This window comes from Phyllopteryx taeniolatus, chromosome 14 (genome assembly GCF_024500385.1).
Source record: "Phyllopteryx taeniolatus isolate TA_2022b chromosome 14, UOR_Ptae_1.2, whole genome shotgun sequence".
In the NCBI taxonomy this organism is placed as follows: Eukaryota; Metazoa; Chordata; class Actinopteri; order Syngnathiformes; family Syngnathidae; genus Phyllopteryx; species Phyllopteryx taeniolatus.
Window position 1 is genome coordinate 18780036 of NC_084515.1, and position 19496 is coordinate 18799531.

The window sequence follows — 19496 nt, forward strand, 5'->3', positions numbered from 1 at the left end:
AAATCATTGTATTCTGTTTTTATTCAACGTCCCAACTCCATTGGAATTGGGGTTGTAAAAATGTCGGCCAAATTGAAATTCAAAATTTGTGTCTATGAGCCAGCTGCTCTGCAATGAGGTTTTGCCGTCTCACTTGCATGAGACAGGGCCGGCCTCTCAAAAAATGTTTTTCTAAGTCTATCTAATTCTAATCCTTGATGCTTTGGTTATTAAAGCATATCCGGGCATGTTATTAAAAGACTAGGAAACTGTTTAAATGAAAACAAACATCTCTTTAAAACTCCGGTTTGATTGACTCTGGTCCTTACCTATGTTTACTACTGATCGTAATTGTAGTTTCCACAGTAGAACTAAAAACACATCTCAGTATCACGCAGTGTCGTTTTACACTGCAAAGTATAAGCAAAAGAATGATGAAATGAATACCTCCTTTCAACACATGAGTGTGACTCATTTTGCAAGGGCAGAATTTGGCATACAACTTGTTACAATATGAATGTGCACCAAATGGAGTGTCCAGTAAGTGTAGTAGTAAAAAAAAATACCAAATGACAGATGGTTCAAGGGAGACATTTCCTCCAACTCAGTAGCTTGAGGTGCTGCATATGCCTCCAGCTAAATGTTGTTTTCTCTCGACACCCTACTTGCGCAATTTGTAGCTTAATAGCCTTACTGCTGAAGATTAAAGCAGGTGTTCCGTTTGGAATGTTGCTTATATTTGAAGGTGTGCATAATCCCGTTTAATGCATAACTTGGACACATTGGGAATTTCTGCGACGATAATATTTGCACATTTCTACATCTCAGATGACCTCAGTGGGGGTCAGTGGGAATTTTGACCTTTGTCTAGCTCATCAAACTTTGAGGCGATCCCTTGACCAGCCACGAGAATTCAGGCACCTCCCTAATGGACCTGGATCACATGACTTATTTTCATCCTCTCGCTTGAACCCGTCATAGGTCACTGAAATATACATTTTAGCAAATGTTTTGAAACTTTGCTGCATTATGATCACAATTGTTGTTCTCGCAAATAACGTAAATAGAATAACTATTACTTTTATTTGCCTTTGCTTAAAATCATTACAACTGTAAAGTGTTTATTTAGGTGGGGAAGGCCTTTATTTGTACAAATGCATAATAATAATAATAATAATAATAATAGTTAGTTGTATTAGTTAGCTATTATTATTATTTTAATATCATTAGCAAATAAATATGATTATTAATTTAGCATGCCTGCCTTTGGCTTGTGTTGTTGAGTTGTTTTCATCGCGAAGACGACCAGAACAGCGAATTTCTAAAACTAACTTCACCTCAACAACTGCATGGTGGCGTAGCAGTAGCAATAACGGCAGTAACAGGCACCTATTGACCTGACACTTTTACTCCCGAGTGGGGGAAAGAAGCGTCTATTGAATAACGTCAAGTTTTCAGGTTTCTAACATCAACATTATTAAGACAAGTGTTCAATTATTTAAAAAATGATGGGGTCCTGGAAAATGAGGAGTGTTACCCAATAGTTGTCTCTGGATGCGGCGAACATGCTGAATTATTGTTGGTGCCTTTTATGAATTAACGAGAATGACGCTTCTGAAGATGCGACACCTGCAACGCAGTTTTAAATGAGCACAAGCTTAATTATTGACAGATGAACTCCGCACTACCTCGCCCAGCGGAGAGATTCAGGACGGCTGCGTCTCACAGCTCAACAAAGTGGCCCATTTCCAAGAATGCCGTGGTTCCCTTTGGAGGTACTAATTCGTTTGAAACGTCACATCTGACTGTAAAGAAGAAGAAAAATGGTGGAAACATGATCAAACTCTTATAACCTAATAGTTCTTCTCAGACTGGGCTAATTAGTGTGCACTCTGTCAAAGAGGATCAAAACTGAAGCCAGACAAGACTAGTGACAAAGTAATAATCCCTTAGAATTCATGTTTAAGTGCAGCACGCACACGCACACACACACACAAATGCCCCCCTTTATGGCTCTAAAATTATCCTGCGTGGCGTTGGGTGTGTTGAGAACAATTTTTCATCCCCGATCTGCTTGGAAAATGGTAAGAGCCGACAATCGTAAATGGTAAACCTGTTCAATATTTGGAAGAATTTTCAACTGCAATGTAGTCACCAGATAAGCTAACCAGAAAAGGCGAGAGGAGGTACAAGGCAAGAAACAATAACGGTACAGATAGACAGACAGACAGACAGACTTGGAGAATTACCGAGCGAATTGACTGACTGGATTGCACCAAAGGAGCCAAATTCACACCGATGGTTCTAATGGCTGCAGTGCTAAACATTTACATTCAGCTCCATTAGTAAACGTAGTATTATGGTGCTTACAATGTTGTTAAATTGGCATCTTTTTTGCCTAACTGAATGAACATAATACTTCCATTCCACAATGAACACAAATGAGTATGTTTTTCAAATGAGGCATACATGGGGCAATGAAACCCAATGCGATAGATCCTCGAGAACACTCATATTAAAAACACATTTGGGGCTCCACAGGAACGACTATTTGAACGTCAGTCCAACAATATAGCGCCCTTTTAAAGCGAGCATGCATGAAGTTTTAAGATACAGCCTGTGCTTTCATTTCACTTTGTGTCACTGTCTAAAACAGATAAATAACTGGACGAGCCAAAGGTTTCTTCAATTAAACCACAACAAAACTGAGATAATTGTTTTTGGCAATAAAGGAAAGAGGATTGCTCTTAGTAAATACCTGGAGTCACTCTCTTTAAAAACCAAAGATCAAGTTCGACATGTTGGTGTTCTGATAGATTACGACCTGACTTTTACTATTATTACAATTACTAAAACTGCCTCCTACTATCTGAAGAACATATCCAGAGTGAAGGCTTGCATGTGTCAAGCAGATCAGGAGAAGCTCATCTATGCTTTTATCTCAAGTAGACTTGACTATTGTAATGGTCTTCTGACCGGACTCCCCAAAAAGAGCATTAAACAGCTGCAGCTCTTTCAGAATGCTGCCGCTCGGATTCTGACCACAACAAAGAGGTCAGCGCATATTACTCCGATTCTAAAGTCTTTACACTGGCTTCCAGTCAGCTTTAGAATAGATTTTAAAGTTCTGCTATTGGTCTGTAAATCAAAAAACGCTTTTGGTCCCGAGTACATGAATGAAATGCTAATGGGATATAAACCCAGTAGGGCTCTTACATTGACAGACTCGGGTCAAATAGTGGTGCACAGAGTCCAAAGCAAACATGGTGAAGCAGCATTTCGCTATTATGCTACACACAAATGGAAGAAGTGACGTCAGCCCCAAGTGTGCATGTTTTGAAGTCCAGGTTCATAACTCTTCTTTTTCCCCATGCATTTTAGAGCATTTCGACTTTGAAATGATATTTCTTGCACTGTACGCTGCAATTGTATTTAATTGTATTTTTATTTTGTTCTGTTTGTTTTTAAATGCTTTTAACCATGTAAAGCACGCTGAGTTACCCAGTGTATGTAATGTGCTCTATAAATACATTTTCTTTGCTTTGCATGAAGTGGAATCATTTATTGAATTTGCTGTAGTACATTAAATCCTGGAATGAACACAAACCTCCAAGTGAAGATTCCTATTCCTGACAAATAAGACGCTCAGAAAACAAACAAACCCCAAAAAAAACAAGTCTACAATGATGAACAAGTTGTTAGAGAGGAGTTGTTATGGCCCTAAAGCGTTGCATTTGCCTCACTGCAATATGGAATGCTTCATTGCATAGGCGCTTAAACCATACTGTATACTGTACAGTACTTAAAAGAAAAGACACTCGCGTCATTCGAAGACATAGGATGTACTGTACACAAGGAATGCCAAGATGTGCTCTCTGTACAAATGATGTCTGTCTACTGATACTGCATATACTTCAAAATTATCCTGATATGATATGATAAAAGCATCCAGATGATGAATTATGCATTGGAGCACTTTTCGATCTGTCCTGTTTGATCCCACTGCTATTTGTCGATTTGTGTATTATTTCTGATGTTGCGCTGGCGTGAAAAAGAGAAAGCGAGAAGGCAAACATTTCCATCTTTTTCGTAATCAGTTCTTTTCCAAACAAATGTAGAAACTTGACAAGATGAAGCGGGAGTTGCTCGTTTTCAGAAAAGATTCAGACAAGATTGTGACAGGCGCGAAAGGAATGGCATGGGGGAGCAGAAACGGAAAAAAAAACATCACCTTCAGAGAAAATACACTATTTTATTTACCGACTGGAGTAGGGGGATAAAGGAAAAATAGCGTACAGTATTAGACTTACAATAGTGAGGCTCTTCAAAAATCAACCCAATGACTCAAACCCAAGTCGAGATATTCCCCACAGGTAATTGCAGTATTAGTAAGAGACAAACAACAATAACTATCCGTCCATCCATTGTCTGCACCATTGTTCTCCCCGTGCCTGCAGGGGTTTTCTCCGGGCACTCCGGTTCCCTAACACATCCCCCAAACATGGATGTTACGTTGATTGAAGACTCTAAATTGCCCGTAAGTGTGAATGTGAGTGCAGATGGTTGTGTGTTGATATGTGCCATGCGATTGGCTGGCAACCAGTTCAGGGTGTACCCCGCCTCCTGCCCGATGATAGCTGGGATGGGCTCCAGCACGCCCGCGACCCTTGTGAGGAGAAGCGGCTCAGAAAATGGATGGATGGATGGATGGATGGACTAAAAATGTATCACGCCTATTGCCGGTAAGGGAACGGCGACAGGTTCATCCTTGTGAATTTTAGAGTTACATTGAATTTATGTGCAGAAATGGCTGGAGGGCAGCACATCGGTTCTGGTGTCTTACAGCCCACAACCCATCCACACAAGTTTATGTGAGAAGGAAGTTGAGCCCCGTGAATTCTTCTGCTCCACAGCTGCAGCAGGCTGGAGAAATTCCACATTGCGTTAAATGCACTCAGATAACTGAGTCGCGCAGCAAAGGGCTGCTTTGTGGTACACTTAGATAGAGGATTTAATAGTTGTTGTTTTTTTTTTTTTGCTTGCCTGCCTGCCTGCCTGCCTCAAAGCAAAATGTCTGACCTAAATATAACATTGCCGAAATGCTGTACTCTTCAGGCATCTCAAGATTTCAGTGTGAAAAATGAGAAATATCTTCAATATGCTCATTGTGAAACAAGCAGGACTGCTGTGCTAATCTAGTCCAGGGCAAGACTATCTTTCATATCTTCAAGGGCCAATTTGTTGCACACAAATTTATAATTTCTAATATTATTCACAACGACAGTAGCAGCAGGAACAAAAAAAAAAAAAAAAAAAAAGTCATAAATATTATGATATACTGTAACATGAAATTCTACAAACAGGGCCAATCCATGGCAACATTTTGGTTGAGGTCCACTAAAGCTAACTAAAAGAATCCGACATGAAATAGCTTTTATTCTGTGTTTTTAATTCATATTACTTCTTAGTTGGACACAAACGGTTGGGTCTCTGGTGGGCCCGCTTACTCATCCAGTGTGTATTAAAAAAAAAAAAATATATATATATATATCTTATCTGCTTAATTTGAAAACAAGATTCTGTGAGCAAGCCTTTCTACACTTCCGTCACAGTCATGTAACGGTGATGATGAGCCGCCTTCAAGACTGCAAATGGAATTGAATCTGTATGGCCGCTCGCTTTTTGGGAGATGGGGGCACTGTGTGATTATGACTCATTTAGCCAGCGGTGGTTTTGCGCGAGCGCCTTTCATTTGCAGTCTGGAGAGCGAAGGGTGAACATCTGCTCTGGAGCGAGTCTCTCAAACTCTCCAATAATACCACAGAAAGTTGCAAAATGTGTCGCTCATTGCTTTTTGCAAAAATAATAATCATACAATTAAAAGTTGGTTGGAAAAGTCCCTAAATATAAGTAAGTAGGCAACATTGAGTAGCCACTCACTTCGTCGCATGCCTAGTTCGGCCCCCAGTCGGCATGGTAACAAAAAGCCGCACTTGACATTTCTAGCCTACGACAAATATCGTATACTTGTAATTCTTTATCCTTTGTGTATTTTAATGAACAAATTTCAAATACCTTTTATAAGGACACCAGGGAACTGTTTAAAGTTGTCGGGGGGGGGAATGCATAATGTGTCACCTTTAAGAAATGCAAAATACCAAAGCAGCAATAGGAAAAGTCATTAATATATGCAATTTGCATACATTTGAATACACTTAACCACTTAATTATATTTGGAATTGTTAGAAGACACCCCGAAGAAAGAAATTCAAAAGCAGCCTTGAAGAGACTCTGTTGAACAGGTGGCAGCAGCAGTAAAACCTCTTTCGAAAGCACCAGTGGAAGGTAGGAGTGTTTCAACAGAGCTGGAAAAAACCCAACAGGGAGGCGCGAAACTGCCGCCGAGTCCAGCTCGAGCTCCATCTTGGTGTCTCTGAGGAGCGGGAGAAAATCCAGGATATTTGATTTATGCTAGTTTAATAAGCTGTCCTGAGAGTTCAGCCTGATACTTTTCCAAAAGAGAGATGTTGACGTTGTTGGGATGAATGGCTGGTTGTTAGAGCTCCAACACATTTCATACATTTTCCTGCTGTCTCTTAATATTGATCAAGACTCTGCAAGTCAGGTACTCGTTGCAAAGAAAAGATGGAACATAATGGATATGGATTAAATGTATCTTTTAATATTTCAAATGCATCGGCAAAAAATTATATCTCTGCAAATTTAGATGTAAAAACAAAAAAAGGTTTATAAAATTTCATTTTTTAAAAATGTCGGCGTCTTTGGTGGCAACAATGCAAAATAGTCTGCTTGTCCGACAGAGGAAACGAAGTCGTGAAATCATCCATCAATTCATCTCATCCAGATTCGGGTCAGAAGGGAGCTGGAGCCTAACTCAGTCGACTTTGGGCGAGAGGCAGCGTAACCAATCACAGCGCACGTACCTGTATATATTTAAAGACAAACACATGCACACTCACACTCACATTCAACAATTTTGAGTCTCCGATGAACCTAACGTGCATCTTTTGGGAAACTCAAGGGAGCCGTACTCGGGAAAGCCCACACGAGGATGGGAGAACGAACACGCGGACTCCCCACACGGGAAGGCCGGAGCCGAGATTCAAACCCAGAACCTCGGAACTGTGCGGCAGTAATGCTCACCACTAGACCCACGACGCTGCTTGATGAAATGAAAGAGGCTCAGGTTGCTTGAGTTCTTGTTTGCATCGATCACGTCATAAACGGCCGCCCCATTCGATTCCCTCAACTCAGAAATGCAATCCCATCTGTGGGGAAACAATAGTTTTATTTCTTTTATCTATCACAGCATGAAGACTGACTGATTTTTGTATTTTTATTTTTCAGTCCGGCACAGCGCTTCTCCGTCCCTGTAGCTCTTCTCTGGATATCTTCCCACGCGATTATAAATAGATTCTAATTAGCAGCGCCAGCCACGGCCATTGGAATTGTTCATTGAAGTTGGAATAACTTTATACAGCACATGAAAGCTTGTGCGAAAGTGAGAAGAACAGGAAGTCCCCTATGGCGCAAGCACCACGGGTACGCGTGGGTCTCAGGAGATAGCGTGCCCATATCGTAATCCAATGCATGTTCGACGCCATTTAAGCAACGTCCACATTCCTCCCAGCAAAAAAAAAAAAACACTGAAAAACAGCGATGTACGGTGCAACAAAGTATGAAGTCATCTTTCGCGAGGAGACATTCAGCTGTTTTGGAACATGTTGCAGGCATCGAATTCAAAATGAGTGAATATTTGCATCAAAAAACAACTACAATAATAAAGCGATTCAGTTTGAACAGTGTATTCTATTGAATATACAGTAGGTTGAAAAGGATTGGCACTGTTGTACCCAACGTCCCAACGTCATTGGAATTGGGGTTTGTACTTCAAGCCGTATAGTGGCGAGGAGTGTGAAAAATAAAAGTCACTGATTGGCCGATGTTCCCCAAAGCACATCTTGACCTGGTGATGAGGTTTATTGCGATTCCATCTGTGTGTAGCGTACAATAGCGATGTGCCTTGTCATCCTTTTGGCACAATGGCAACATGTTCCAATTCCGCCGGGACCTTGCGTCTTCTACCTCTTCTTTTATCCGCCGTGCCTCAAAGGTCGTCATGACCGACATTGCCTTATATCTGATAAGCTTGTTCTTTCTTCCCTTCCCACACATCTAACTCGTTAGAATCGCTCCAGAATTTGTATGACTATGAAGTTCACCTTTGACGCCATTGTTTAAAAGCTACGCCCAAGTCATTGCATATTGAGCTCAAAACCCCCAGTTGTCAGAGGGGAATTTACTTTGCAAACGTACCTGAAATATTTCAACATTTTATCAAGATTTGGAAAGTTTCTCTCTATTCTGAAGGCTTTTGAGGTTTGTTGACTCTTGGCTCTTTTGTAGTCCACAGAGCTTAATGTTTCAGAGGGCATTGTAATGAAGTATGGAAAATAATTAGCTTTAGTCCAGGGAATTATCATGCCAGCGCTGGATTCATACAATGCCCATTCTCATGCAGACAAAGAACTGCTGCCAGTGTCTGGTTTCATGTTTATCTATGAATATGATCCATCTGCTCACCTGGCAACTGCCTGTTGTCTTATTCTGTCACAGTCTGCACCGCTTCGCTGTGCCGCGAGGGGCATTTGACAGATACAGGCTCAATTGAAGGTGATTTGTCAGACTAAAACTCATACAGTGGAACCTCCAACGTCAAACTCCCCAAAAGTAGCAGTTCAACCAAAGATTTCAGCAAAATATGACTGTAAAATTGCACAAAAACCCAGCGTTCAGAACGCTTGTCAGCTTATTTCGTGAGGCTCCAGCTCGGTGATCGTCCTCGAGTGTGTTTTGCTTTTCCTGATTAATCACATAGTAGCCCGGTGGGTTTGTTGAAGGATCATTCTGCACGTAGTGTGACAAAGCCACTGATGGCAGCCATTTTTAAAGTACAGCAAATCAGCTCTTTTGTGCTTTTCTGATGCGGGGCTACTAATGTGTAAATTGCAAATGAGCCCATTTTATCTCTCAGTCACACAATAACTTGGGAAAAAAAATGATTCCCAATGCTAATAGCCAAAGGGCATCAATTAAGTGCAGCAATGTGAACAGAGCTCCTTGAGCCTTTATCTAATCAGCATGTAATTAATTATATTATCCTTTTGCTGAAGTGGCAGAGTGGTATTTGAACTCGGATGTCTGCTAATAGTTTAATCATCTTCTTTGTCAAGGAGAAACTATTTCTACAAAGGCCCTGGCCTTTTCGACACATAGCCAGACCCATAATTACTTGAGCTTCTTTGCTTATGTTGATTAAAAAAAAAAAAAAAAAAAAAGACAAAGTTTGCGGAGTTTTAATTTCAAATTGAATGCCAATATATTAACAATGGCCAAACAAATAAAAAGAGGGTCATGCAGGGAAGAGGACATTTTCATTCGTCTGATCTGATAGCCAGTTGGAGTTGAAAACAGATCCATGCTGACCTCTGGTCTGTTATATGTTGAAATTCTTCCACTATGACCCAAACAATTTACACCCTGAACTGGCCGCCAGACAATCACAGGGCAGATAGAAACAAGCATTCGCTCTTCACCGAGTGGGAACGGAGCCCATGCTGCCTTCGCCATCGTCAAGCGAGCGCAACACTGCACGCCATCGCTAACTGCTGTACCTCCAAAGTTTTACAGGCAGAATATTGCTCAAAAGTTAAGCAAACTATCTTCATGTTGGTCATCAGATAATCTCCTGCGACTCACTGAGTCCAAGTATCAAGGATTAGCATGTTTTTGTCTTTTCTCACCACATAAAAGGTACCAGTGAGGCAAAAATGTGATAACCTAAAAATTGTAAATTGATTATTATTATTATTTTTTGATTTAAACATAGGATGACTCTGGTCGCTCAGTACAATATTAGCAATACAATAAGAAATATCATTTACATACACAAATTATTGTTTTTTTATTACCAAGTTTGTTTGTTTACTGCTAAGTAGAATGTAAACAACACTTACTGTACTGTATACAGTATGTTGGTTGCATTCCAGTAGCTTTCAAAAACAGTATGAAAAGCTTTCCAACAAGTGACAAGTTCTAAAAGAATAATTGAAATTAAATTAGAGGCATTAGATGGGGGTCCGAGAGGGATGATATTTCAAAAGATCATTTTAATAATATTCTACTGTTAGATCATACAGACAGTTTTAACATATATGACAAAAAAGTGTTTAGTGTGTGTATAGTTAACAAAAGCTTTGTGTAACGTCATTGACCACGATAAAAATGACAAGAAGAGTTTGCAACTGCAATGTTGTTACCCAACTTACCTGATAACCAAACAATTCCCTGCGCTCAAATCAAACAATTCCCTACTGTATTTCGTCTTGCACTGCTCCTTTCGCTTTGTATTTAGATTTTCTGACACCGTGCTGCCTCTCACAGGTCAATCTTGGTCCTGCACCAGACTTCTGGTTGGGGGACTTGAGCTTTAAGGGAAGATACGTATTATGTGTGGGGTGTCCTGCGTCAGTGATCTCGAGTAGAACAAAAACTGTAAGAGTAGTAAACACACACTTGCCCGTTTTTTCCCCCCACGTCATGTGTGGGGTCTCTCACAATTAAAAACTCGGTTAAGATGTTAAAAATCGGGATGTGTGTACCTCGCACAAGTCCACGGCACGGGTGGGAAGCAGCCTCACTCCTTAGATCAGCTGAGCGACATGGTTACGTCAGCCAGTCTTTTGGACTAGGGGGAGAAGAACAGAACTGGCCAGACAACGCCACCTTGTGGTGGGATAGAGCACCTGCCTCTGCTGCCAACAGGGCCAGTGGACTTGTATTCAAATATTGTTGATTGAATGAAATTTCATAAAACATGCAAATAGGTTCATTGAAGACTCTAAATAGTCAAAAGGTGTGAATGTGAGTGTGAATGATTATTTGTCAATATGTGCCCTGTGATTGACTGGCGATCGGTCCAGGGTGTCCCCTGCTCAGTCAAAGTCAGATGGGATAGGCTCCAGCTCACCCGCGGCCCGAATGACGACAAGCCTTACAGAAGAGATGGACTACATTTACTTAGTTGTCATCCATTTCTTCATCCACTTGATTAAAAGTGAAATTTTACGGAAGTGCATCATTTTAAAAATTTTTTTTTGCGTATAATCGTACAAGCACTTAATACAGTACACACACCTAAAACACTATAATTAATCCCAGCACTTTCTCGGGTGTATTGGAATTTGTTTTACTGTAAGACAGCCATAAAAAATAACAAAACAAAACATGTTTTTTCCCTGCATTCAAGCGAATAGGAAGTCAACAGAGGTCTTGTAATATTAAATCAGGTTGACTTGGGTTTAGCGTCATTAATAATAATTATAATGGTATGCCTATCTGATTTGAACTGTTTACTGTTTTTTCCCTGTTGATGAATAAATTCATCATCGCTGTTATTATCATGGTGTCCACAAGGGAGAGCTCGCGGTCCAACTAAGAGGTGCCAATGTTTCGCCTTCCATTTAAAGAAATAAAGCCCCCCTTTCTCACTCTCACTATCTCACACACACACACACAATTTATTGTATTTAGACTAAACCAAAAACGAAGTCTAACTGTTTGAAACCGCCAGAGGACATTGTGTGCATTAGTACAGAGACCCTTATGTGTTTTACATTTGATGTATATTCATTCACTCGAAGTCGAACCCCGAGGGCCTTTCAGAAATTTAACCCCTTCGTTACAGCCCGCGTTCTTGTTTGTTGGTCACTTCTGCAAAACACGGAACACAATTGCCAAATGTGCCAGCGAGCGTAGGTTTCTTTGAATGAGAAAAGAGGAAGAAAGACAACGCTTAGCGTAGCTCACTCTGAATATCCGATGGGTTTGTGTGCGAGTGGCGAGAACCTTGAGGGGAGCCACCCGCACCAGCTCGGAGCCACCACTTCTCGCGTTCAACTCCACCCGTCCCGGTTCATTAACCTGTAGCAGAGAGAGTTAATAACAGAGTTGTGTCATTGAAGCCGTTTGGGAGAATTTGAAATCGGTCGTTATGATCATTTGCATTACGCACGGTCATCGACACGCTCCCGTCCAGGCCGGCGATCGCCCGGGCGCCATGTTTTCTGCCCTCCCCGCCATTATTTTATTTACTAAATGCTGATATCCCTCCGCCGGGTCAGAGAGTATTTTGAAGATTTGGCATCCGGTTATGAGGGATGTTCTTGTTTTTGTTCCCCATCGACGTTGTTTCGAAATTGCTACGTTCACGATATATCTATTTCTCGATGATTGCGCCAAGGCGGAAATCATTTTACTCACGGTGTTAGCTGGATCTACTTTTTTGAGCAGCCGAGAACGGTTCGTGCTTCGGCGCCACTTATCATTAGCCATGGCCACAGTTACCGACTGGACCTAGGCGCGCGCATCAACTTCATTTTGCGAGATTTTATTGGCCTTTCGCAGTTTTTTTTCCTCGCGGGAGCTGACGCGGAGGTCCCATCCAGCTCACGTTTATTCGTTCATGTGTAGCGAGGCGCCTGTTACTGCGTGGCAGGGTGGCCGCGAGCGTCTCCTAACTGTCCGCTGGCTCCCGCAGCTTGTCGCAGCTGAAGAAAATAGAGTCAGTTGCCAACCGAGCCGTCGGCGGCGCCCCCCTCCGAGCCGTCGCCTGGCGCCTCGCTGTGGATTCGAACGCCGTCATGGAGCGTTGACTTGGATATCTGGGGGGGCTTTCTTTAAGGTGAATGCGAGACATTTCTGGCAGAAGACTTGGGTGGCTAACACCGAGTAGCTACATAACCCCAACTCGTGCGACGACAGCTGTCATTTGAGAAAGGAAAGTGATCCCCCCCTCCGCTCCTCCCAAATGCGTGTGCCAGGGAACTGCTTTTCTGACGGATTTAAACCAGCACTCCTTGCATCAAATGGGCAAAGTTGGAAGTAACCTTGCGGCGCTGGAATATAACGAGACGCGCGATGCGTTTTTGAGAGCTGCGCTTCATCGGAGAGAGGCTAGCTAGCTTCATTAGCTTGCTAGCTAGCTAGCTGGCTGGTTAATCAAACCTTGACGTTTCATCTCCCCCGGCCGTTCTGGACATGACGAGGATAATTCGCTATTCTTAGGGGCTGGAAGGTAAGCCAAATGAGTGTTAGGAAATACGTAAATATTTGTTTTGCGGTAGCTCGAACCGACAATATCCATCTCCTTATGTTGAGGGGGGTTTGTCGCCTCCTCCATGACTCGGACTATTCAACGAAACCCAACATTCTGTCGAGCGGGTATATGACGTCAGTTATCATAACACTTTCAAAACATTCACATACTAACGATGCTCGTTTTGGGATGTATGTGTGTGTGTGTGTGTGTGTGTGTGTGTGTGTGTGCAACACGAGCTGAAGCCACGCCATTATGTAAGCAAGCATCATCTCCACTTGTGTGGCATTGTAGTTCACCAACACAGTTGCGTTTCATTCAGTAGACCTAGCCTTTGTGCGCGCGCGTGTGTGTGTTGGGCACAGATGCTCATCGACGCCTGGGAAGTTTGCTATAGGCTGCCTGGTTATTACATCATCATCATCATCATCATCACCCTCCTCCTCCTCCTCCTCCGATGTATGGTAACGAAGCTTTTGGGGCAAATGCTGCAAACGTGATGACTTTACCATTAACGGCTTTGGCTTTAACTTATAGCAAGCAATTGCACACAAAGGTTAACCTCTTTGCTCAGTGTATCATTTTAAAATCCCCTTCAGAACCAAGTGGAATAAGTACATTAAGTCCAATTAACACGCATTTGGTTGATTTTCTTTCTGTTGTTAGAGTTCAACACAACAGGCTAGCAGCTATCGTGAGCCAGCGAGTGAGTGCAAGTGCTCTGTGCCCAAGCTTGAGTTAACAAAAGCTCACGTTTTTCAAATGTGTACACTGGAGCCCGCGGTGGTAGTCGTGACTACCCGGTGGGCTCACCTCAGATGCACCCAAGTTGGGTGTCATCGGCGTCAGATGAGCTGAGCCGCTGTCTGATTCTGCCACAGTGTCCCAACCCAACTAATTGCCAGAGAAGTGTTTCAAGCCTTTTATTCTGTAAACAATTTCAGAGCCATGTCATGATTATAGAATAGCTGCACTGTAAAGTAGAAAGGAGTAGAGGAGCAACAATTAAGCGTTTAATCAACAACTAATCGATTCAAATTAATCAACAACCATTTTGATAATCGAATAATCATTTAGACACCTCGTTTTGCTTAAAATTGTCCAAATCCCTGAAATGTCAGCCTCTCAACAGTAAATATTCTCCGATTTCCTGTAGTCCTCTATGAAAACAGACTGTTTGTATTTGTTTCATCAAAATAAGGCATTTGCAAACATCTGCTTTTACTTTGGAAAACAATGATCAACATTTTTGCACATTTTTGCTTTTCCCACTAGTTGTGGGTGACATTACTTGCTCCGCAGAAATCATTGTGTTCATACTGTTTATATAAAACAAGTTGTTATTGTTGTTATCCCATAAGCATAATTCTTACTAGTTTTTACTAGATTTTGTATTTTATTGCTTCAGTGTCTCTGGTAAGTGAAGGCATCATTCATGCACTGTTCTTGGTGTGCGTGCTTTAAGTGCAAATCGTGTCCAACCTCTTGCAGCCGAGGCACAGTGAAGTAAAGAGCCTCTTGATGCAATTTTTGGCTTCGAAAACAATGCTGATTTTAAAAAGTCAACCCTGCAATTCTTCACATTCCCAGCCATTGTTGTTAGTATGTTTAAGTCGTATCTACTACTAATTTTTTATTTTTTTTTAAATGAACACATGAAAAATATCGGCGTGCCGCTCCCATGCGGACATGGCCTGCGTGTCGCCAGAAGCAACGTCATCGGGGAAGGACTTAAGTTTTAATTTCCGACTCACTGACAAAGATCCACTTTTGTCAATAAACTCACCCCGTACCGCAAGGTAATGAGTGAGCTCCTTTTTTGGGAGTTCGTGTTTGAAGAAATAGGTGCTACGGACCTGGACCTGAAAAGCATTTTTGAGGAATTCCAGCAATCGTGCGGATGTGGATTTTATTTCCGCGCCCTCTTCTTTTTCACGCCGCCACATCTACCCGAAACGTTACATTGTGTAATATAAAACTAATCTACCGGTGCTCAATTTTGCCACACATTTGTAACTTATTACGCTTTTGTGACCTTTTAAAATTTAAGAAAATGTTAAAAAAGCCCATACCGATCAGCTGTAAATCACATCGGGGCCGATTTTCGATCACGTAATTAGAGCTTGGCAACTGAGTTGTACTATTACGATTAGAGAAATTCTAATCTTAATAGTACATGACTCTAAGGGAAAAAAAAACAACTTTATTCTTGTAATTCAATATCTTCCTTCTTGTGTTGTTGTCTTTTCTTTCCAGCATGGCCTCGATACTCCGTATAATAGTAGTTTCCTTCTAATGATTTGTATTTCTTGTGTTATTGGACCACCATCTGTCTTAAGGGCCTGTAGGGAGACTGAGACCAATCAGACACAAGCGAACAAGAGATGAGGCAGTCAGATGGTGGCAGCTCCCCTATAAGATTTGAAGTCTCGAGTAGTAACTGTGCCAAAAGGGTTTGCAATGAGAAATGCTGCCTGCAAAGTGCAAACCTTAGGCCAAATAATCATAATTAGGATAAACACCGATTAATGCACCTTCTTTAATACCTACCTACTGTTTGTGCTGGAATTTAGTCAGTAAGAGACATGTTCTGACAATTGACAAATTAAGGATTATGTTGGTTAATGTTGTGTGCCTCTGCACCAGAATTTAGGGGGTTCTTCCTTTGTCAGACCTCAGTCCCTCCACAAAGTTGAATTGAAGTCCGCTGAGTAGTTTTTGCATATCCTGAAAATAAACAGTGTTGCAAATGTATCTGACATTGTCATTCAAAACTGAGCAATATCATCTTTTTAACGGTAAACGTTTGGTTTTGGATCTCACTGGAATGGGGAGGTGTTCTTGCTGTGGACTGGGAGTGTTTGTACTGGTGATGGACATTGTGATGTACCGTTTGATGAATCATTTTGTGTTGATGCATCATTTTGTGTTGATGCATCAAAATTGAACCCTGTGCGATCGCACGCGACAAACATGCTAAGTTAGATTGCACAAACAATCGGCATGTTTCCTTCCAGAATGTTAATTAACCAATCATAGAACTAGTTCAGCATTAATTACTTTCTTGCAAGCAGTTCTGACATTTATTTCTTTTGCAGAACCCATAAACAAGGCTGTACCCACGTGTTGTTTTGGTAGCCTAGTTGTCCAATTAAAGTATGAATCAATATTCTTTTCAATTCTTTTCAATTTAAATTATTTTTACCCAACAATGTTGTTGGGACTATGTCATGTTCATTAAGGTATAGCCCATTTTACATCAAAGTCAATATTGAGTCAATATTATACTTAAATTCAAATCAAATACAAAAAACATATTGACATGGTTGCTGTGAATTAATTTGCGATGCTTACAGTTCGCCTATGAAATTTTTGTAAAGTAAACTTCGTAAATTCAAATTAAGAAAAACAAAAAGAACACAGATAATTATTAACCTTAATTCATTGACTACAACTTTATGGTGACGTATAAAGTCATTCTTGTCACAAAAATACAAACTCATACTCTTGGCGCACATGCACACTCTACAGACTCAGTTTATTGAACTCGGCTCATAAGTGACCAGCGGAACTGTAACTGTTGCCTCTTTAGCATGTTATCCCCGCTTCCTACTTTCCTTTACTTCCTAATTGAATCATGCTCAATCCAACTGTCACACTAACGTTACAGTTGGATCAAGTGTGGTTTGATTGGTCATTATTGGAGAGTGAGGCAGAATATGACATCATTGAAAATGACTTATTTTGTTGCTACATTAGTGTAGCAACAGAGTTAACACAATACCCCACACATCAAAATAACCTTACAAACGAGAGCTCGGACTCGCTGTCTAAATCACCATTCACGATTTGCATTGACAGTAACAAATGACTAGCGAATCACAGTCGAACCATTACTCCTTGTACTATTCTGAAATAAAGATGTCGTGTCCAACAAAACAATACAATCCAACTTCCAGTTTGGTTATCTATAGCAATCTATAGCACCCTGGTTACGCCCTGGACGCATTTTATTTATTTTTTTGCTTGCAGATTTTGTCACAACATCAGAAAGAGAGTACGCTGTCGCAGACGCATTTTGGCTGGCAGCTTTTGACAACCGCTTCTCTAAAAAAATTCGACATTTCCAAACATCTCTTATTTTGAAAAACAACATTTTTGCCTATTTTCTGACATGTTTCGGACCAAACGAGTAACTGAATCATCTATTTGTTTGTTCATTTTCTGCTTTTTCTGTCAGTCTGTCAGACTAAAATAAATGCTAAAAGTCATCAGTGCATAAGTGAAAGCAACCGTTTACCTTGTTAGCTGTCTCAATGTTGGCATAGACCTATTTTATTGTTTCACTCACCTCATTGACTGAGAGTTGACTTCACTGAAGCGCCGCGCGACGTAGGCTGAGGCTCGGAGCGCGTCAGACGCTACACATCGTGAATGCCTCCTTTGCACAATGTAATCTTATTCCAAGTGTTGCACTGAGGCGACTGGTCATTAGTTTTAACAAAGTTAAGACACACTTTTGTTCACTGCCGCTGTTGGGCACTAGCACATCTTCGTACGCGTTCTTCTTTGTTGGTTTTCGCCACTTCTTATTCGGGGCCGGAGGACTAGGTGTCGAAACTTGAAACCGAAATGTTTTAATTTGAACGATTCCGGAAGAACCCGAACGTAAGTCCCGGTTCCAATCGGTTTTTGATTCTCGATGTCCAGCCCTACCACAGAGTCAATCACGAGTGCTGCAAAAAAAAATGAAGCAGCTCTGCGATCACATTGTCTGAAATTGCAATTTCAATCAGAAAAGTTAGTTAAGTGATCGTTAGTTGTTGTTGTGATCTCATGATGTTAAAATGTGAACAGCTTGACCAAAAATATTCACAGACTGCTCGATGAAGACGAACGGCTGTTAAAATGCAGGTTTTAGTTGAACCAGAAAATTTATTGGTTGAATCATGGATCAAAGACCTGTTGTGAATTTTGCCGTTCAGCTCCTTGTGAGAGAACAGCAAAAAGAAGGCATTGAAACATTGGACAGGTGAGCATGTGTATTCAAATGTTTAGGGGTAGTCAAATTAAGTTGACCTGTAAAGGTTAGGCTAGTCCTGAAATTTCACTAGAGAGCTGAATATACTGAGTTGTGTATCTTTGTTGAGTGACACAGTTGTACCCGTAAGTGCAGGAGAACACTGAGAATATCTTCCAAAAATATAGTAGAGTGTAGAGTAGTGTGTAGAGTAGACTTGTGAGGTTGTTAAATGTAATCAGACAAGGACTATGTGAATACATAGTTTACAGTGGAGGGGAACCGAATGGCTGGAAAAATGTCTTTCACTATATGATATATGACATTGTCATGCATCGTAATGTAGTCATCATCCACACACAACTATTTGGACGTCACCACCAACATCAACCGAACACCAAATGAGTGCATAGTACATTTTTGGGGGGGCAGAACTGGTGGTTACATTTGCAGTGGAACCATTAAAACTCCCCATACATTTAGTGGATTGTCTCTAAAGTGTAGTAGCAATATGGAATCAAAGGTAGTAAAAAAAAACAAAAAAAAAGACGCATTTTGAATAGAACATTTCTGATCAAAATGCCTCTGAAAATGTGACACCACGATAGCATCTTTGTTTGTTTGTGTCAGAATGTCATCAGAGGAACAGACTGTGGAACCCTCTGACCAGGGACCCTCACCACCCTCCAGCTGTGCAGGGGCCACTTCCACAGGGAGTCCCGCTCATGCCGACAAGCGACCACGTGGCAGGCCACGCAAGGATGCTGCCGCCTGTCTACCCCAGGCGCTACTCACAGCCTCCTCTAAGAACAGAAAGAAGTATGTTTTCGCATCATGTAAAGACATCATCTTTATAGTTTCATGTTTAGGTGAGTGAATGTGGCCCATTTTTAAATGGATACTACCTTACATGCTCAAAAAGTGAAGCAGGAGGGCATGGTTCTGGTTTGTGTTTCCGTAAGTCAAAAACGACTTGTGCGATTTCAATGAAACTTTGAGGAAGTTTGTAAAAATTTGCAGATGCAGAATTACTTTTAAATTCTTTTAATTCGGGCCGAGCACCAGGCAATGCAGAGGTCCTCTTGGAATCGCCACAGTCATTGTTGTTCTGAGAAATTAATCGCCTTTTTAGGAGTCTCAACATGCTAAAAAAAATCACCAGTGTTTGCAAGCACATACTGTATTCTGGTGAATTTTTTTTTTAGTGGTGCCCAATATGATGGGCAAACACTCACCCAGTAGCACCCCCTGGAAAATTTGGAAAAAAAATGGCCCAAGACAGCAAGATTCTCAGTGACACGATATTTGGTGTAAAAGACT

General features: G+C 41.2%; 2 protein-coding genes across 11 annotated transcripts in view; one reads left to right on the forward strand and one right to left on the reverse strand.

The window, feature by feature from the left end:
* dpp6b (dipeptidyl-peptidase 6b) overlaps nt 1-12208 on the reverse strand; it is an 87993-nt gene extending 75785 nt beyond the window's left edge. The window contains exons 1-2 of the mRNA XM_061797253.1: nt 12074-12208; nt 11869-11982 (exon numbers count right to left, since the gene is read on the reverse strand). Coding sequence (XP_061653237.1) covers nt 11869-11982; nt 12074-12079 — 120 coding nt within the window. The 5' untranslated portion in view covers nt 12080-12208. The remainder of the gene's footprint in view (nt 1-11868; nt 11983-12073) is intronic.
* A 189-nt stretch (nt 12209-12397) lies between these two features.
* The window catches only part of kmt2cb (lysine (K)-specific methyltransferase 2Cb), an 85773-nt gene continuing 78674 nt past the window's right edge, over nt 12398-19496 (forward strand). For 9 of the 10 annotated variants that reach the window (XM_061797241.1, XM_061797247.1, XM_061797244.1 and 6 more), the window contains exons 1-2: nt 12398-13135; nt 18807-18995. In XM_061797241.1, the coding sequence (XP_061653225.1) occupies nt 18808-18995 (188 nt within the window). In that variant the 5' untranslated portion in view covers nt 12398-13135; nt 18807. The remainder of the gene's footprint in view (nt 13136-18806; nt 18996-19496) is intronic. The other variant, XM_061797251.1, reaches the window with a different exon arrangement.